The sequence below is a fragment of the Lissotriton vulgaris genome, chromosome 6 (genome assembly GCF_964263255.1).
Source record: "Lissotriton vulgaris chromosome 6, aLisVul1.2, whole genome shotgun sequence".
NCBI classification, from domain to species: domain Eukaryota; kingdom Metazoa; phylum Chordata; class Amphibia; order Caudata; family Salamandridae; genus Lissotriton; species Lissotriton vulgaris.
In genome coordinates, this window is record NC_141694.1 from 52,854,948 (window position 1) to 52,876,557 (window position 21,610).

A 21,610-nucleotide genomic window follows, 5' to 3' on the forward strand; every position below is an offset into this window, starting at 1 on the left:
TCCAGACTGGTGAAGGTGGGTTCTTTGGAGGAATTACCCTTTTAAGGCCCTCGATGAACGCTTTGATTGCTGGTACTCTAAACAGTGAAAGTTGTTGTCGGTTTTGGAGGTATGCTGCTATAGCAGCTAAGTGTAGTCTTATAGAAGAATAAGCTAGGTTGCACCTTTGAAGGTGCTAGGTGAAGGCATATGATGTTTTGTATAGAAGCATCTAATGGATTGATTTGGTTATTGTTACAGTAAATAACAAATCTTTTCCATGTAGCTGCATAACATGCCCTAGTAGTTGGCCTTCTTGCCTCCTTAATGATGTTCATGCAGTCTGGAGCTAAGTTAAGGTATCCGAACTCCAAGACCTCAGGAGCCAGATTGCTAGGTTCAATTGATTGGGATTTGGGTGTTTGATTTCTCCATGGCTCTGATTCAGAAGACTGGGTGTGAGTTTTAGTCTTTGATGAGGCACTACTGAGAATTCTAGGAACGTTGTGTACCATGGCTGCCTTGCCCATTTTGGAGCAACTAGAATCATTGTGACTGACTGTTGCTGTAGTTTGCGTGCCACCAGCGGAATCAGTGGAGCTGGGGGAAAAGCGTACGCAAATCTGCCTGACCAGTTCAGCCATATCGCATTGCCCTGTGACAATGAATGTGGGAACCTGGCGGCAAAGTACTGGCATTTTGAGTTTTCTTTTGTGGCAAACAGGTCTATTTCTGGGTGCCCCCATTTTTGAAAGAATGGCTGGAGGACTTGAGGGTGAATCTTCCATTCGTGTAGCTGCTGGCTGTGTCTGCTGAGCAGATCCGCTATCTGATTGTCCTTCCCTGGGAGGTGTTCTGCCAGGAGAAAGATGTTTTTTGGAATTGCCCACTACCATATGCTTTGCGCTAAGTGAGACAGTTGTAGAGAGTGCGTTCCTCCCGGTTTCTGTATGTAGTACATGGCTGTCATGTTGTCCATCCGGATCAACACAGTCTTGTTGTACAGGTGTTTCTGGAATGCCTTTATTTTTTATTTTTTTTGCATGTTCTTATATAGCGCTCAATCACCTGGGGAGGTATCTCGGCGCTTGCCTTGGGAACCCGTCCTGGCTTTTCCCTGTGAGATAGCCCCTACAGGGCATCCCCAAGGTGAAAGCCAGGCATCCCGCCGCGGGGGGCCGTTGTGGAGATTAAGGAAGCTTAATGCCCAGAGTTGCAGAGCGTGAACCCATGATTAGGTCAGGCACCGAAGCGAGAATTGTCGAGTACATGGACATTTGAGCTCAAGACCCTGCCGCGTCGGGAATTGAACCCTGGTCCCGGGTCTGACCTCTGCTTCAGGGTCTGCCCGCTCTAACCAGTGAGCCACACTTCTCCTTAGAGTTAGAAATATTGCTAGCAACTCCAAATGGTTGATATGCAATTTTTTCTGTTGGGTTGTCCATAGCCCTTGCACTGTGTATTGGAATACGTGGGCTCCCCAACCTAACACTGTTTTGCAAGGCATTCCTGCAGTGGACGCATGTGAAGTCGGGCATGAGGGACAATGAAAATGCAGGAGGCCATCTTGCCTATGAGCTGCATGAACACTCGAGCTGACAGGGAGTGTTGTGGTTGGAATTTGCGAATGAGCATTTGCATACTGGCTATCCTTGCTGCGTTTGGATATGCCTTTGCCGCTGAGGTATTTATGGTAGCTCCCAGATATGTGGGACAGCTGTAGGTGGGATTTTGGGTAGCTTATTGAAAAGCCTAAGCTGTGTAGCAGCTAAAGTGTTTGAGACATATGGCTTCTGCACTGTTCGTACGATTTTGCTTGTATCAGCCAATCGTCCAGGTATGGATACACGTGAATGTGCAGCTACTGTCGCTAGGCATTTTGTGAACACTCTCGGAGCTGTGGTCACCCCAAAGGGGAGAACTTTGAATTGATAGTGCTGGTTTTGTATTGTGAACCTGAGATACTTTCTGTGAGAGGGATGTATAGGTATGTGGAAGTATGCATCCTTGAGGTCTAAAGTCGCTAGGAAGTCTCCTTGCTTTAGCAACGGGAGGACTTGCTGTAGAGTGATCATGTGGAAGTGCTCCGAAAGTATATACTGGTTTAGGGGTCTGAGGTCCAGTATTGGTCTTAGGGACCCGTCCTTCTTGGGAATGAGGAAGTATAGTGAGTATACTCCTGTTCCTTGGTGCTGGAAAGGGACTGGCTCTATGGCCCCCTTTTCCAGCATGCTTTTCACCTCTTGTTGTAACAGGGCGATGTGTTCTGTGGACATTGGACGGTGTTTGGGTGGTATGTTGGGTGGAGTAGAAGTCAGTTCCAGACAGTAGCCATACTGGATAATTTGTCTTACCCACCTGTCTGTGGTAATGTTGTTCCAGACAGGTAGGAACTCTTGTATTCTTCCTCCAGCTGGTGTTATGTCGTCTGGAAGTAGTGTATTGAAGTCACTGTTTTGTGGCAGTGGAGGCTCTGTTGTTATTGCCTCCACGTCCTCTACCCTTATTGCTATTTCCTCTGTAGCCACCTCGATTGGAACCTTTATTGAAGGTGGACTGGGTATTGGCTTTATATGTCGAGGCACCTTGTGACGTGTTGCCTCGTGCAGCTCCTCTGTATGATGAGCGCCGAAAGGAACTTTTATGCTGTTGGAACTGCAGTGCCCCCATTGATTTTGCAGTTTCAGTGTCTTTTTTCATTTTATCAAGAATATTATCTACTGCTGGGCTAAAGAGGAAGTCTGGATTGACCGGCTGATTAAGAATAGTAGATTGCACCTCGCTTTAAAAGCCTGAGATGCGTAGCCATGCGTGCCGTCTTAGCAAGACACTAGTATTAATGGATCTTGCTGCGGTATCTGCTGCGTCTAATGCACATTTAATGGAAGCATTTGTAATGAGCTTCCCCTCCTGAATAAGAGCATCAGCTTGTTCATTGAATTGCTCAGGTAGATGTTGCAGTATGCTCTCTAGTCTATCGTAGTGTGCCCTATCATAGCGAGCTAGTAGAGCCTGTGTGTTCGCTATTCGCCATGAATTGGCTGCCTGTGCAGCTACTCTTTTTCCTGAGGCTTCAAGATTTTTTGATTCTTTATCGGGAGGTGGTGCTTCTCCAGTTGTTTGAGAGTTAGCCCTCTTTTGTGCATTAGCTACAACTAGAGAATCAAGTGGTAGTTGACCTCTAATGTATGTAGGGGCAGGCCTTTATTTCTTCTCAACCCTAGGGTTGATAACACGTGCTCTAGCCGTATCCTTAAATATATCAGTGGCGTGTTTTAGTACACCCTTTAACATAGGGAGTGGCAAATGTATCAAATAGAAAATCCTCCTCTATTGGGTCACTATGCATATCAACATTGTGGTATAGTGTGGCCCTATCCACTAGTAGGTTAAATGCCACTGTATCATCTGTGGGTGATGGCTTAGCTGGGTAGGAGATATCAGGGATGGGATGGGTATCATATGGGTCTTGTTGATTGTCCCATGTGTTATCTTGTGTGTCTTGGTCCTGTGGATAGTTATAATCCTGTTGAGGATCATCTTCTGCATAATCTACATTATACTCAGAGTGTGTAGGAGAGTAAGGGGCATAAGGCGTGGTAGGCATAGTAGGAGAGACAGGTTAGAAATGTCTAATTGGAGAAGTGGCAGAGTCTTTTTTTTTCTTTAGAGGAATTGGTGAAGAAGGTTCAGTGTCCACTGGTCTCTTCTTTTTGCAGTAAACTGTTACTTTGTCAGTCTCTGGGTCTACGCACAGTTTTGTTTGTTCCTCTTAGATAGGATCAGGTTGAAAGAGTTCTTCTTCCACTGCCCTTGGTTTTGGAGTCGGATTCTTGGGTTTTGTGTTTTTTGGATCAACAGTTTTTGTAGGTTTGATAGGCTTAGGTGTCTTTTCAGAATTCTTCGGGTCGAGGCTTGTTTTCGGATCGACCGGACTTTTTGGTCGGACCGTTTTTTTCGGAGGTTCGACCTTTTTTGGTTGTTTGTCCTTTGTCGAATCGATTGGTTTCTTCGGTTCGACTGGGTTTTTCGGAGCAGTTGTGCTCGGGTCAATTGGCTTTGGCACAACCTTCTTCGGTTGGACTGCTTTCGGTTCGTCGACTTTCAGTTTCGGTTTGACCGCCTTTTTAGGTGCGACGTTCGAGTCGACACCCCTTTTAGGGTCGACGGCCTTTGGTTGTATAGGCTTACGTGGTACGTAGAGCTTCGGCTCGGCAGCCTTTGGGTCTGAAACTTTCGGTACGATGACCTTTGGTCCGTCAGCCTTCGGATCGACAACCTTTGGTTTTTTGAGAACGTGACTTGGGCCTGGTGTGTCAAAAGGCTTTTTCTTGGTATTCGTAGCCGAGCTTGAATGCGGGGCTATCGAATCAGTGTCTTGATCTTGGCTAAGGCCTGTTGGCGATGCCTCGACCGGAGCCTTTGTTCTCGGTAGAGTGGGTTTTAGGGGCAGTGTACTCACAGTTCGCCCCTGCGGGATCTGTTTGTCTTCCGAATCGTCCTCGACGGCCACGATCTCTAGATCCGAGTCTTCTACGTCGACGAGGTCTTGGTCGTCATTGAAAATGTTTTCCGGTTCTGGTGCCGGTCTCTGCATCTCTTGCCTAGCGGCCCGTCTATTCCGGATCGTCTTTTTGGAACGTAAATGGGCACAGGCCGGGCAATCTTCTTCTCTATGGTCCGGTGACAAGCACTTGTTGCATACTGGATGTCTGTCAGAATGCGGGTACTTGGAATGGCGTTGTGGGCAGAATTTAAATGGACTTCGTTCCATCGACGATAGGCCCACGTGGCGTCGAAAGGCCTAACGGCCCGCGTCGACAACCGGAGAGAAATAGGAAGTGTAATCGAGGCAATAGGCACCGAGCGAAAACAATACCGTCGAGGCCGAAGGCCTTTTGGCCTTTAAAAAAGTTTTGTTTCAATTCCGAACTTGGAGTGTAGGAAAAACATCCGAACCCAATGGCGGAAAAAAACAATCTGAAGATGGAGAGGATGCCCATGCGCACTGTAGTCCAGGGGAGGAGCCACCTGTCTCGTGATACTTCGAAGACTCTTCCAGGACAACAAGGTGCGGCGATCTTTGCACAGATATGAATTCAGCAGCCCACATGCCTTGAACCCTAATAAACAGATGGAATGTTTCTCTTAACTGAGTCTATATTTATATCCGCTACAAGTGCAGACTCCATTACCAAGTAGAGTGGGTTGATAACATGAATCTGGAGGGCTTCTCATCCAGTTTCTTGACCTGTGTAAATGCTCCAAGCAATTATATTGATTCAAATCTGTCTTTCAAGCATCACATGAAAAACAATCGCTTAAGACAGCTTAGTTCTAAGTTGGCCTACTGGACAACATGAAGAGATCCTTCCTATAAAACTACTACAGTTGTGGAAGCCAATTCCTTGAACTCTCATATGGTGGTTGGGGTAGTAATTTACCAAAGGACCTTTCACAGCTCCTCTTAAGCAACACCGCAGACTCACAATTCACAGCTCAAATATTGTCCACTCAAACTGTACCTCCTCACAAAATGTAAGGAGGCAACAATATAGCCCATAAGAAATGTAAAAAATCTCAAAGAATGCATTGGCCATCTGGCCTTCTTACAGATACTCCAGAGCCCCATCTTAAACTATTTTACAATGCTCCGGTCTCATTGCTAGTTAGGCATATCAAACAAGACTGTTCGAGAGAAAAACATCCATCATTATTAGCCAATCATATTCAAATGTTCATGGGATAGTGTGGATGTCTTGCCAGTTCATCAATCCAAATCGCAACATGGGATCCGTAGTTCCTGGTGAATGACACATGGATGCTCACGCCCACCATTTTGTATGGCACCAGATACAGATGTCTCTGGTTTGAAAGTGCCAGGCAAAAATATGCGTGTGAAGAATGGCACTGGGGAGCATCTCTTTACCTCAGGAAGGACGCTGCAAGGAAATCAGGAAAGCCATAGTCTAACCCTAAAACAATAATTGATGCACCAGATTCAAAGGCCCTGTGAGGGCCTTTGAATACAGAAGGGCTTGTCAGGTATAATTTTTTATCTGGAAGAGCTCTTAATTTTTTTAAATCAAAAATAGAAAACAAATCTATGGCAAAAAGGAAGCACCCAGTGTTAATAGGGGCACTGAGACACAGTGCCCCGATACCAGGGTCCAGCCATGGTGGGTGGGTGAAAGCCACAAAATGCCTCCAGAGCCCCATAGCATGGTCGAAGACTGAGTGCTGTGGACTGTGGGGGCTGAGTGTGAGGCCCGCTCACAGAGCCTACTGATGTGCTTAGAATGCTTTGCTCCTCCAAAAGTGCCACATATATGTATCTGATACACCTGTCATAGTTTCTCCACTTGAAGAGAGGCAACACAGCCACAAAAAATAAACATTTTATGCAGAGTAAACAGTCCATAAAGGAACATTTCTAGAGTGGGTAAAACAGAGGTAATTGAGAGATCTTCTAAAAGTAGGTTGTTTAGGATCTTTCTGCATCGAACAAAGCATAAGGTTACCCTGATGTGGACTGACTACATAAAACGTGTTCTGCCTCAGATATCAACCCCAAACAACCAAAGCTATTCTTAGTAACTGACTGCTTTTGAACATGATCCTATGCTGTAGAAATTATTAGAAGTCTGGAACACAGTTACCCCAGGCAAACTAAAATATTTGAAGAATCATATTTTCTATTCACAATAGAACTACATTTCTAAGTACCCCTACAATATTAGTGTTCAAATTCCCAGGGCAACCAATACAGAAAATATGAATATTTAAAACAAAGTGCAGTAAAAGAGACAGATGGATTCTCAGAATCCGGGTGAACTCACTGGGGCTTCATCTCGCCAGTCAATGTTCAACTCTCCATCAAAACCCTTTAGGGTCAGGCCTAGGCCTCTCCGTCCCTTCTGATTGGAAGTCTCCACAATGTCCTTCCGTCCTTGGCCAAACTTCCCCAGGCCTTCTCCCTCGCGGAAGCCCATCTTTGCCTGAAATGAAAAGACATGTGATGAGATCAGGGTCTCTGCCATTAGGGGAGGCATTAGGAGAAAATTTGTGCTAAGGGTAAAAAACAACTGCAGTGTTTTAAGTACTTCTAAACACCGATCAATTATTTACCTTTGTGTAAGTGTTTGACTAGTGTTTCTGGAATGTAGAGGCGAGGGATGTGAATAAAGTGGAAGAAAGGGAGTGATTGGAGCTATTAAGAATTATGTTGTATGTAAAGGACTAATGAAGATTAATGAAATTTCTATTGCTTTATCAACTTCTCTCTTCTTTTGTACTCCTGCCAATAGCTCAGAAGTGTTGTCTCTTTACCATGAGTTTCTGGGAGACGCTGTTGTACATGGCAAAGCGGGAAGATGTCCCTTCTGTGAGGGGGTCCGCTTTTGCATCATTTCCAAGGGCGCCGAACACAGGCTTCCGATCTTCGCTGCCACTGTCAGACCCGCTGTCACTCGTGGAGGACTCTGAAAAGGAAACACAACCAATGAAGTGATCAAATAAATGTCTGTCCAAGGAAACCATCTAGACAACAGAAGAACTGCAATATAGGTCCCAGTAGTAGAAACGAGGGTCTCTCTCCGGGGAATGCAATTGGGACATTTGAAGATTAGGATGGTGGCAATGCCCATCACCGATCGCATTGAGTTATACTGTTGATTAAGTGGCATCTATCAAATATAGAGTCAAAAGGGACCCTTGATAAGATCGTATGTTTAAGGCAGGGATCACTGGAACCATCACAATATAAGTCTAACAGAATTGTATGTTACATTTAATTATGTGTGTTTTTCTTTAAAACGTTTAAACAACAAAACCACGCAAGACCACAATCACTTTTCCAATAAATGCAATATCTATTTCTACAACCGATTTTGCTTAATGCACTAGTATTCATGCTACCTTAACATCACAGAGGCACTTTCCAACTATTCCTTTCTCCCCAATATACAAATATATGTTTATTTCCTATGGAAATACGCTACCTCAAAAGCTCACACAATATATATATATATATATATATATATACACATATATACATACATATACACACACACACACACATATATATTATATATACACACACACACACAAACGCACACATTTTCTTTCCTCCACTGAAAACACAAAGGTTAAAGTAACATAAAAATTAGGTGAATACGTCAGTGACAACTTTAAGATTTTGAATTGAAAAAACCCACAGAAAGTCACCAGTTATCGTTAGTTAACTGTAACTTGCGCCCGCCATGCACTGCTCATAACCTCACATGACATCACTCATGACATTATTTATGACATTACTCTTGACATCACTGATGAAATCAACCAAGCTTCTTTTGTACACATTGCTCTTTAAGTGGGTATACCTTTAGAGCTATGAAAGTAAGCTTATAATAGCTGAGAATAATACGAAGCCCCACTACTGCTATCATACATCAACCCCCATAGGTAAAGCAATCCTGTGTTATTTGCAACATTGACCCTATACCAGTGGCGTCTGGCGACATGTGATAGTGGTGGGGAGTAAAAGTTCAAGATGAGTACCACATGGCAAGTAAGCGACCCTAACAAAAGTTTGAAAAAACAGTTAGCAAATGGTGCATTTTCAAGCCAATTTGAGAAAAGTCAAGACAAGATTCAAGTCCCACTGAGGCATTATGAAAGGCACGGGTGGAAATGTATGCCTAATGCCCTTGAGGAAACGGTTAACAACCGGGGACTTGAAAAGAGAAGGCTGATCTGGAAACCGCAGAAAGGCGGAGATGGCCGAAAGATAACCTTTTATAGTACCCAGAGCAGAGCCCTGCTGGGCCAAAGATAGAAGGAACAGAAGGACCTCAGAAAGAGGGGCAGAAAGAGGATCCACAGCCTTTGCTGTGCACCATGCCAGAAATGTGTTCCACCTGCAGGTGTACACCGTTTTAGTGAAGGGATGCCTAGCTGTCAGAATGACATCACAGACTTCGGGAGGAAGGTCGAAAACTGTCAGCGGTCACCACTCAATCTCCACACATGGAGGTGGAGACTGGACAGGTTCGGTGCAGGACCGTCCCCTGCTGCTGCGACAGAAGATCCTCCCGAAGAGGCAGATGGAATGGGGGATCGACCGCCATGCTGAGGAGCTCGAGATACCAGTATCTTCGTACCCAATCCGGAGCCACAAGGATAATTTGGGCCTGATCGCACCTGACCTTCAGCACTCTGGGCATAAGTGGTATTGGCGGAAAGGCGTACAATAGATTGCAGCTCCACTCGCGATGAAAAGCGTCGGGCGTTGTGTTCGGTGGCGAATAGATCTAACCAACGCTCTCCCCACTGCAGAAATTGACCTTGCGCCACGACAGAGTTCAGACGCCATTCATGATCCATCATGCACCGGTGGCTGAGTTTGTCCGCCCTGGCGTTCAGAGAACCTGTCAGATGTTAAACCACCAAGGTATTGCCTTGGTGTTCCAGCCATGTCCAGAGACGCAGAGCCTCTTGACAGAGGGTCCAGGACCCCACAACCAGCCCTGTTTGTTGCAATACCATATGGTGGTGGTGTTGTCCGTGAACACCTGCACCACACTTCCTTAGACAGAGGGAAGGAATGCTTTCAGTTGTTGCAGGGATTCTGCTCCTACAGAACTGTGCATAGAGACTTGGAACTTCAGTGAATTAGGGTGTGCCAAAAATCACCTTAGTATCCAAAATCCCCTACCAGATTAGCAATCAGTGTCCCATTGGTTCTTACACACCCCCAATGATTAGACAACCCAGAACAAAAACTTAGAACACCTCAGGTCACGTGGAACACATGTACACTCTTTCGTTATACTAACATACCAGTCCAGAACAAGGAGTAAATGAGGACACGTGCAAGTTTGAAATATATATTTCTAATGCCGTGTTCTCAGGCGCAGTATCTTAGCTAATACAAGCAAACATATTATAAGCAACAAGATTATTAGCATAGTTACTATTCCATAAAATACAAAAGGGAGAAAGCATGGTAAAATGCTAAAGGGAAGAAGGCTATATTACACCTAAGTCTTACCCTCCCTTGCTAGTATATATTATATTATATTATATCTAAAGAAGGTCTCTTTGGGTTTTAGCGCGGCGGCCCCATACCTCTGGTCTTAGTAGAAATGGATCACATCCTCTTCTACACCAACTCTCTGCATGCGAGTATTCATCAAGTGTGTGTGCATGCTCTGCGCAGTGCATTATTAAACGCGCCAAAAGCCAGAGTTGGCCACAGCTGTACATGTGTTATGTCTAGGACGTGCGCTGATCAGACCGAACAACAACCACTGTGTTGAAATAACCTTGAAGGCCTCGGCACTCACTGTACAGACATAGCTTACCAAGCACAGCTGATACTATAGGAAAAACATATTATTCTCGTGTGAAGCAAAATAGTCTACTAGGCTCAAAGCACTAATAACAATATGTGCCGTGTGCAGAAGCAACAGAAAGGAAAGATGGCGTTTAAACTTCTAATAAGCTCATGCTAACTTAACACAGTGTGAAGGCAAAGCCTATCTCCATGACACAGTGCAAGTCGGATTGCTTGCAGCTCCAAGAGGTTGATATGGAGCCGGGACTTCGCCGGAGACCAGAGGCCTCTGATCTCTGCCTCTCCCAAGTAGCCTCCCCATCCCAAGAGGGACGCGTCCGTCACCACTGTGTGCTCCGGTTGGGGAAGGGAGAGGGATCTGCATTGACCCAATCGCGATTCATGAGCCACCACTGCAATCGTTGAGCAGTGCCCTCCAAGATCTGGACATGATCGGACAGGTTGCCCAGATGCTGTGCCCACTGGAACTTCAGGGCCCACTGCAGAGCCCGCATCTGGCATGTTGGATTAGCAGGAGGCCATGAGGCCCAGGAGCCGGAGGATCATCCTGACTGAAACCCGGGATAGAGGCCGAAAGATCGGAATCATAGCCTATATATCCCGGACTCGCTGCTCGGGAGGAAAGACCCAAAACAGCGTTGAATCCAGAGCCGCTTCGATGAAGGGGAGCTTCTGAGAGGGACTCAGGTGCGACTTCAGCACATTGATGGAGAACCCCAGCAGGTGCCGGAGGTCGGCCGTAGTCTGAAGGTGGCTGATGACCGTTTGGGGCGAGCCCGGCTTCAACAACCAGTCGTCGAGGTAGGAGAAGACGGACACCCCAGACCTGTGCAGATGAGCTGCGACCACAGCAATCACTTTCGTGAACTCCCGAGGGGCGCTGGTAAGGCCAAAGGGGAGCACGGCAAACTGAAAATGCTCCTGGCCCACCACGAACCGCAGGTAACGCCGGTGGGCCGGCAGTACGGGGATGTGAAAATAAGCGTTCTGCAAGTCCAACGCTAGGGCAGCCAGGACCTGAGCCAGAGTCAGCATTTTGAACTTCTCCTTCCGGAGGAAGCGATTGATGTCCCGAAGGTCCAAGATGGGGCGCAGGACCCCCTTGTCCTTCTTGGGGGACCAGAAAGTAATGGGAATAGCAACCACTCCCTACTTCCTGCCCAGGAACGCACTCAATGCCCTCCTTGGCCAAGAGGGCAGTGACTTCCTGTTGGAGAAGAACCAAATGATCCCCGACATGCGGTGGCACAGAGGTGGCATGGCTGGAGGGGAGGACTAAAAGGGAAGGAAGTAACCCTTGTGGATTAACTGCAGCACCCACTTGTCCGCGGCACCCACTTGTCCGATGTGATATCGCGCCAGTGGGGAAGGTGGTGGCGGATCCTGCCACCCACCGGCATGTAGTGCTCCACGAAGGCCAGACTAGGAAGGTTTGGAGATAGGAGCAGCGGGGGGGGAGGCGGACTGACCTGCATGCCGATTCCCAGACCCGCCCTTGCTGAAGCCGTACCACGAGCGTGCTGAGGCTGGTTCAGCACAGGCTTGTGGAAGGAACGTGCCTGGGTGCCTCTGCCCTGGCCACGAAAGGAACGAAACCCCGGAGTGGCTGGATTCCTTGCAGAAAGACCCGAGGACTTGGCCGTGGCCTGCGAGTCCTTAAAACGCGCCAACGCACTGTGAGCCTTATCGCCAAACAGGCGGGTGCCATCAAAAGGCATATCCATGAGCGAGCACTGGACATCGGGCGAAAACCCAGTCTAACGCAACCAGGGTTGGTGCCGCAACGCGACCATTGTAGAAGTCACCCTGCCCAACGAGTCTACGGTGTCCAAACCACACCGAATGGCAAACTTAGCCGCATCCTTACCTTCAGCAATCACTTGAGAAAGGACAGCCTGGACCTCCTCAGGGCACTGAGGCAACACTTCAGCAACGGAATCCACCCTGAGCAGTTATAGGTTCTGGGGACCCCACCCCTCAAGGCCCTCATTATTTACTTTGTGGGGGGTGGCTCTGTGGGCCGCCTCTCCAAGCCTCCAGAGGCCCTGGGGAGCCTACCCCTGGGACCAAGATTACTTAAAATGGGGAGAGGGTAGCGTGGCGACCCTCCCTGAGCTGCTATCGGCCTTAGGGAGCAAATACCCCGGGCCCGCATTTTTTAAAGGTGGGTACCCTGGTGCCCTCCCAGAACAACACCCACCATATACATGTTGGGGGCCGCAAGGGGAGCCCGAAGAGCCGACATTGCTCCCATCCAGAGGGAGCAGCTCTAGGCGGGAGCAATATTTTGATTTATTTTCATATTCGCTTCAGTGCGGGAAAGGAGACAGATAACAAGTCTGCTCCATGTTCAAAGTTTCCACCTGCCGGACTTGGTGCTTGCTCCCGCTTGGCAGGAGTATTGAAAATGCTCCAGCCAAGCGAGCGCAAAAACATGCTATCTGCACGTGCTGATGCAAGCAGGGAAACTGCTATGTCCCAAGTGTGGGTTCCCCAGGACATAGCTTGCGAGCCGGCCCCGGGGAATACGGTCCCCGGGGCCATTAATGTCTCAGGGAGGGGGCTGTAGTACCCCATCCCCATCCCCATTTTGATAAATGAAGGCCCCAAGGGGCCTTTTGGAAGCTCAGGGAGGTCTCCCACCCCCATAAAACAAATTTCAGCCCTGTGGGTTCAGAGAAAAATGTCATGTTTGTTAGTAGTAGGAAATCTGCTCCCGGCCTCATTTGTTATACAAAATAGCCATTTACATTTTAGGTAAATTAGCACCCATTGTTATCACCAACAGAATTTGTACACGGTGGATAAGAGGCACAAATGTTGCCAGGAGATAAGACTGCCATAAAATGATTATTATGCTAATAAGATTTTAACATTTTGCATAATGCATATCAAATTTGAATCATGAGGATTTCTTTTGAGACAAGTAGGGGGCGCGGCCAAGACGCCAACATGGCAATTGCACTTTAGTGCAGTTCTGTATCAACCCCGCGGCGTAAATCTGGGCTCATAGTCACCATCAAACATCCATTTGCTATATTCTAAGAATCTGCCTGCGGAGTGGCTGTGTTTCAGTCGACTGCAACCCTGTACAGCGAGCTGGGCACACAACAGAGCTGTGGGGCCTGTGCGGTGATCCAACGGTGGATGAGAGGAGATCGGGCATGACGTGTGGTTCTCGCCGGCTTTGGGTGCTCCCTGTGTGCCTGGCTACCATTAGGGCACTCGATCGAGGGTGCGAGCGTGGCCTGGCGGTGAAGGGACGGAAGGGTGGTGCCTGCACCCGAAGGTGCTAACTAACTGCTGCTACTGGGACGGGAATTGCTGTACAGCCAGCGCAAACATATGAGGTGAGCCCCCTCCGAGGACCCAAAGATTTGCCCCCTTCTGGTCTGCCACCTTTATGGTTGGTGCTCCGGGGCGGAAAATAGGCCCTCCAGGTGCTGCGTACCAGCCAGGGTCTGAAGGCCCGGTGCAGACTTGAGTTACTGCCTGCCCCTCCAGCCTGCTCGTCTGTTCCAGACCTGGGGCTCGGAGCAGTAGTGGTCCCACATCGCGGCTGGTGACAGGACATCCTTTAGTCGGGTAAAGGAGTCCTGTGGGGTTGTGGCCTCTTCCTGCGGTGGTGCCCAGTGTTTGATCCTTTGTCACACCCGCTCTGGAGGCCAGAGCACGAGGCAGGCGAGTACGTGAAACTTGTTGGGGGCACCTTCGCTGGTTTCTTCCTGCACCGTGAAGTGGACCCCTCGCATTACATATTTGTGATGTCCGCAACTGCCCTCCTTGGGAGGCCTGGTGTGCTGAACTGCTGAGTTTAAGCCCTCGCTGCAGTTGCAATGTGAACCCTTTGGGAGCTACAAGGATGGTGCCATAATACCTGTTGCTACCCCCCAGCCCTGTACCTCTGTGGCGGTCGGAACTCTGTGCATGTTTGGCTGGGCCCTTACCGGTGGGCTGCGATTGTTGTGGGACACGGTCGTCCTTTACCAACCTACTGCCAGGGGCAAGGATAAAACCTCCTTCTCTGCCTCTACACAGAAGCGCGTGAACCAATATACTACAGGCTCCTTAGAGAGTTAAAGATCCCATTCTCCGTCCAGTGAACTCAGGCTGCGGTGAAGATCGGTGAGCTGAGGATGGGCGTGGCACTGCTATATCAGGATCTCCGAAATGCTACTGCTCGAATAATTGAGGCTGAAACTCGAATCTCCACGGTCGAGGGTAAAGTCTCTACGCTTAAGTCTCAGGCTTCTACCTCACTTACCCACACATTAGAACTCCACAGACGCACAGAAAATCGCTCACAGCGATTTAACATTCGCTTCATTTGAGTTCCTGAGAACACAGAGGGTGCAGGACCCAAATAGATAGCAGACTTTATGGAACACTGGATTCGATCCTGGATGCCCAGCGCTCGCCTGTCCTTATGGTTTGCTATCCAAAGGGCAAACCGTGTTCTGGCTCCTTGACCTCCTCTTGGACCACCACCCTGACCAATAATTGCTAACATTCTGAATTATAGGGACAGGGATGCGATTGCATTCAGACCTCCACTGTGGTGACACTAAAGTTCTCCTTTTTACGGATTATACTCGTGAGGTGCAACAACGAAGGCGTTCCAACTTGGAGGTTAAACAGAAGCGGAGGTGCATGAGGCTGCAATATAGTTGGTTGTTTCCAACCAGACTACGTGTCGTCCATCTCAACGAATCACATTTTTTCGATAGTACGGAGTCTGCATGACAGTGGCTTACAGAAGATCACTTGCTACATGGGTCCGCCTCGTCCTCTTTACGCCAGCAGGAGACTGCTGATACATTAGACACACGGTCACTGCCCAAAACCCCGATTTCACCTTTGCGCTCCCCATGAATGCAACTGATGCCATAGTCCAGGTCTGCTATAAACCCTGCCTCTGGGGTAGAGGATGAGGAACTGGGGGCTGAAGGTGGAACGTCCTCGCCGTCTGCCAGTCCAGCTGTTCCCCATCTGGACTCGGATCTCTCCCACAGCCATGTGATTTGACTGGGTTTGCATTCCTAATGGCCACATGAGCTCCTGTTTTTTAACTATCCTGTTCTTTTTTTTCAGCTGTACCAACTTGACCAACTATTCGATTGCTCCAAAGGTTTTCGATTCGATATAGAATGACGGCAACTGTATTTATGATGTTTTTCTCTATGATGGGGTTTTCCCTTGAATCAAAGTTTTTACAGTGTTGTGTATATTGCTTTTTCTATTGTAACTTCCTTTTCCGGAGATACAAATGCTTCTAGGGTAGAATTGTTGGGAGGGGTGGGAGTTTGGGGTAGGGCTTTCTTTGTATGTTGCTGCTTTTTCATTTTAGTGTTATGTATGATGTTTTTGTTTACCTGTTTCCTTTCTTTTTAGGTTCTGGCACACACATTTGTACTAAATGGGTCTTCAGTCTCGAGGCAGTGTTCACTCGTAGCACACTTCTGTTGCAGTCTTTAGCATACTACATGAACCTGCGGCTCTTCTTCCCAGGTCACCACCGCTCACAATAATCTCCACCCCCGTACATATGAACTTCCAGGTTTTGTCATGGAACAGTGACTGTCTATTGGACAGAGTGAAATGGGCCGCAGGCTTTACATTTACTCATTCTTATCTCCCCTGGGTGTTGCTGTTTCAGGAGTTCTTCTAGGAGAGTGCTGCCTCTTTCTGGACGGTAAAGGCTACGATAGGGTCTTTCATGAAGGGTACTCCCGGGGGAGCGGTAGCTATCCGTTTACGCCGTTCCTTCCCTATTGTGGTTACTCATGTAAAATGCGACCCTCAGGAATGTTTCAATGCTCTAGAGGGTGCCCTGGAAGGACAGGTGATTATTCTAGTAAGTGTGTATGTACCACCCGCCTCCAAGGGTGTGGAATAAAAAAAAATATCTACTTGTCCATGGGGCAGGTTGCTTCATAAATCTACTTGTCCTACAACAAAATCCACTTGTGCCATCTAATGCAGCGACAAATTATTGAAGCAATCTCATTATATAAGAGTTATGATATAGCCTCTCTGATTATGCCAGGGCGCAAACCTAGTAGGGTTTGAATACTAGTAATTTCCTTATGTTTCCACGTTTCCACAGATCTACATACTGGGGCTGAAGGTAGTGGTAAGCAATAGTTCCAGGGTTGGAATGCCTTTTTGAGTCTGTGCAAACCTACTAACGTGTATTATTTAAAGGGTTTTCACAAACTCTTCTCTAATCTTTTCTCATAATGAGAAAGGTTGTAAATGTGCTCCTGATAATGGCAGACGTTAACTTTTTCAGGGTTGGCAAAAATTTGGCTGGAGGGAAAGTGAACTTGCAAACACTCCGGTTCTTGCTTGAGTAAATCTACACATGCAAATTTGCCCATGCTAAAATGCAGTTTACAGATACTTTCAAGAAGTACTATTTCTTGGGCTACTTGTGCAAATTCTTGTGAACTCACGAAAGCTGCACATCCTCACAGCATTTTACATGGGTGCATTTGTGAGACGCTCTTTCATAATTGGGCCCCTAAATAGGTCTGGCGTTAACCATGATGTTTTGTGTTTATTCAAATTTATTCTCTCACTCTCACTCTCACTCACACTCACTGTGCAGAACAGCATTCTGCTCTTTCACATGAAACATACCAACAAACAAAGTAGTTTGTTCAGTGCCAGGGACTACTGTGGCAATGTATGCTTTTTGAGACCTAAACAAGTTTTTGCTTTTGCCAATGTTCGCTATAATGGTGAGGATCCAGCAGCTCCCACACCAATAAGGTTTTACAAAAACCATGCCAAAACAAGTCATGCATTGACAAAACCAAAAGGCTGAACCAGTTTCAGACCTACAGACGTTGCCAAATGCTTATTTATTTTTATGTTTCACATAATCTTATTGAAACTGGTTATACGGATTTTCCATTATGCTAAGTTTTGGAAATATTAGAATGCATCAACATATTTTACTAAAATGATGCTGCAAAGAAATGGTACCTAAAGCTTTAGAGTAGTTTAGCAAAAAAAAAGTGTTTTCCCTACTTTCATCTTTTGGTAAACATTGTATTTTGAAAGCAAAGAATAATCAATCTTGCTTTCAAGTCTCTGCAAATATTTGCATCTAATCAGAGAGCATTCTGGGACCATTATACATGGCCTTGTATTGCTAAACTTTGAAAACGTGTGTGCACCTTTTTATACAGGAACCACTTTCAGTAGTGCAGTCAGAGCTAACAACATTTACTTAGAGCGTTCACCCTAAAAATAAAGGCTTTCAATTATTGAACCATGAATTCAAGTTTGAACAGCATCAACATGTGGACACAAATATAACCTTAACTGCAGACAGTGCCCTTCCCTTATCCATAATGTGGTACTGTAAACTGGCAGCCAAAGGGTTTGTGCTGTAGGGGTTTGGACCTACTTGTCCAAAGGACACAATACATCTGAAATCTTGTTGCCCTTGACCCCAAACAATATGTCCTGGGCATTGTGCTACAGGAGTTCCACAGCCCTGCCACCTCTTTACCTGCCTGCCTCGAGAACTTTCACACCTTCCTCAAGGGCTTACAGTATTCATGGGCGATTTCAATGAAGTATTAGACCCACACAATACTGGGACCCCTACCACTTCTAGAAATGCTGGGGCTCACTGACTGGATTGGTACTCTGGGCCTCTGAGGTGCTTGGAGATCTAATACCCTAGACTGCCAGTTTAGCCATACATCTGCAGCTCACGATACTCACTCTCAGATAGATCTCAATTTACTGCCCACCCCGATTGTAGACTAAGGACTCAAATCCAAATTTTGCCAAGCGGAATCTCAGACCACTCGCCCTTACTTCTTCATCTTGGCCAGCCACAATCTGGACTGCACCCCCATGTGGTGCATTAATGCTAGTTATCTTCAAGATAAAACTTTTGTTCAGTCATGAGGTACTGAACTTCGTCCATATTTTCATGGCAATGAAGGGTCGGTTGCACGAGTTGGTACTCTGTGGACGGCTAGTAAGGAGACAATACGGGGTTTTGCCAAAAGTTAAATTAGAGCTCAAGAACGCAAGTGCTTCTCTCTCATTGCCCAACTGAAGGCATGCGCTCTTCGCCAAGAACAACTATTAGCGTTGAATCCCCAAGAGGATGTCTCCCATCAATTAGGTTTCATTCGTGGAGACATTGGTCTGCACTCGTTTGAGGTGGCTAAAAATCTTTTGCCAGCCACAATGGCCAGGATCAACGGTTGAGGCAACAAGAATGGGAAGCTGCTCTATTGGCTGGCCTCCCACCAACAAGCCAATAGGATTGTCCCTGAGATCATAGGTGATACTGGTTGTTCACAACAATCTCTTCCTGAGATAGCACAGGCTTTCGCTCAATCCTATAGGAAGTTATAATCAATACCAGGATAGAGGGACCAGGCTGTATCCTATTCCTTTCTTGATTCGGTCCCTCTTCCTAGCCGCTCTCCCACTGTATCTTGTTTACTTGAAGAACCCTTCACATTGGAAGAAATCAGTGATGCTCTATCCGGACTGGCGGTCTGGCGGCTTTCCCACAGATTACTATGCCACATTTCGAGAAATTCTTCTCTCTCTCTCTCCCCCCCCCCCCCCCCCCCCCATCTTAGTTGGAGCTGGACCCGGCTACTATAGTTGTGATACCGAAGTCATAGCCTCCCCTCTATGTCTTGTGCCAACTATTGCCCAATGTCACTCCTCAACTGCGAGGTCAATATTTTCACCACAGTGTTAGCAAACAGATTCAAACAGGTCTTGACTAAACTAGTGCAGCCGGACCAATGCGGCTTTATGTCATCCCAGAGCACAAGACATTGTATTAGTCAGCTTCACGTGACTCTGGCCCATGATCAACGATTGCCTCAGGACCTAGCATTGCTCTTTATTGCCTTTGAGAAGCCTTTTGTTACAGTGGATTGGAACTATCTTCAGTTGGGGTTAGCCCGGGCTGGGTTTGGATGCGATTCGAGAATTTGGTCTGATCCTTTATTCTAATACCACTGGGTTAGCCCCAGGTGAGGGATGGCTATTGGCCCTTCTATTGTGCACGTAGGTGTCTATTCTGCAACTGGGTGTGCCTTTACTTGTAGCCTTGAGGTTCTGGCGACGACGTGTCGCGAGAGCCCAGAGAGCCTTCCTGGTGTATATTACAATTGAGCCCACAGAACCCCTTTGGATACAAGATTTGTTGTATTGATGGAGGATAACCAGAGAGTAGAAAGACTGGTAGGCACCGCTGAAAAATCTGATATTAAAAAACTGTGTAGATCTCTACCTATGACATTTGAGTGATGTTAGAATCTGTCTGAGTTAGAATGCATAATATATCATGTCTGTATTATCATGTATGAGTCCAGTGATAACAGCCGATACAACCGTACATATTGTGAGTAACACCAACCGCTTATCTTCAAAATTTAAAAACCAGTAGACAGATGGTCAAATAAATTAGCTTTCGAACCCCCAGGGAGGAAGGAAGGACAGCAATTGTAACGCTGCTCTACTGCAATAATTTCCCAGCAGTTACTATTTGCCATGGCAGCCTCTGGGACAGGTAATCTCAGAATGTGTTAATGAGGTCAAGTGCTGCAAGATATCTAAAGACACATTCTGGATTCATTGATAACCAGGCACTGTCCAAATGATGAAAAAGAATGGATAGATCAGAGTGCCACCCCCAGGCCTCGCTCACCTTGAGTCGCTTGATTACTGCACTGGGTGTCATCATCGGATGTGGAGCTTAGGTTTAACCCGAGTTCTTCAAACTTTTTGTTCTTACTGTTCAACGGGCTAATTACCTCGGTAGGCTCCGTTCGTCTCTTCATTGTTACTGTAATAAAAAGCCACAGATCATGTTTTAATATTTGTACAATTCACCCCAAAGATGAAAGATCAGGTAGAAGCGCATAACTGAGAGAAAGGGAGCATAAAGGCAATCAGATAACACAATGGAGTCAATGCCAGAATTATACTATTTAACTAAAATCAAGAAAATCGCAATGTTACTGTTAACCTATTTTTTTTTTACAAGTGGCATAAAACTGCTTCAAAAAGAGGAGTGTTAGGAATGTCAGTTACATACATTTGTCAACGTAAGAGAAACTTGTAGAAAGAAAGGGGATTGATTCTTTGGTATTGAGGGCGTGCAACGACTGGAAATCGCTTTTGGTTTGTCCCGCTTAGGTCAATAACTTCCAATGTCTTTCAGGTCCCTCATGTTAGCTTCCTAAAAAAAACGGTATTAGGGTGTTAACATGTTTGTGTGTCTTTTTAGCTTGATCCCACTACCTCCAACTGTCATTAGGAATACATTGCTAAATGGTTACTGGAGAGGTGAGTACTTTGGAATTCCTTGTTTTTAAGTTCTCTGTACTAAGGCGAAGCAGCTCGTTCCAAGTTGCCATTATTTTTACCGTGGGCATAGAGCAAGATTCAAAATAGTGCAACAGAGAACTTCTAAATGAGTACTGAGTAAATGTATTTTTCTGACAGTGTCTCCTCTCTAAGGTATTGTCATTTAACCACCATTTTTTAAATGCATACTTGCTTGCAGCACCTAGCTGCCTATAGGGCGTGGAGACTCGCAGGTCTAGTAAGAAACTTGTAAATGTACCTTCAGTGAAGCGAACTACTTGGCCCGTGATATTGCAGACCACTCACTGATGCGACTTAAAATGGGGACCCGACAACGAGAGAAGTCAAACACCTGGAAACTAAACATGTTGGCCCTAATAGAAAGGATCATTGAAGAGACCATATGAGTTGTCACCCAAATATATTTCAAGTGACCTAACCGGTTATTTGCTGGGAGGCATGCAACGCAGTTACCAGAGACAGCCCAAAAATTAATAGCCAGAAAAAAGAAACACAGAGAGCAAAAAACTCAACAGCTGGAGCATAAGGTCCTACAACTAGAGCGGACATGGGTGGACACAAGGAGCCCAACAACCTGTATGTTCCTGAGGAGCGGCCAGAAGACGCCAACACTACATGTGGGTGCAGAATAAACTGTAGGATACAGGGGATAAGGCAGGCCATCTCCATTTGTGGTTTGGAAAAAGAAAAGAGGCGGCGAGTGGCTGAAGTACTTATAGGAACATTAGATAGGGACATTTCCAGAGCATTCGCAAGGTATTTCCAAAGTCTCAATGCTGCCCAGAAGGACTGCATTGAGCAGGACATTGAGGCATTTCTGGAGGAGATGCTGGTCCCTGTCTTTGCAGCTGCTGATAGAAATGCCCTGGCTGCAGACATGAGGATTGA

The 21,610-nt window shown here is 46.6% G+C and overlaps 1 protein-coding gene across 1 annotated transcript in view; it reads right to left on the reverse strand.

Moving 5' to 3' along the window:
• Positions 1–21,610, reverse strand: part of CMTR1 (cap methyltransferase 1) — a 1,053,443-nt gene that overhangs the window by 926,287 nt on the left and 105,546 nt on the right. The window contains exons 2-4 of the mRNA XM_086925906.1: positions 20,040–20,177; positions 7,309–7,460; positions 6,819–6,977 (exon numbers count right to left, since the gene is read on the reverse strand). Of these exons, the coding sequence (XP_086782032.1) occupies positions 6,819–6,977; positions 7,309–7,460; positions 20,040–20,172 (444 nt within the window). The 5' untranslated portion in view covers positions 20,173–20,177. The remainder of the gene's footprint in view (positions 1–6,818; positions 6,978–7,308; positions 7,461–20,039; positions 20,178–21,610) is intronic.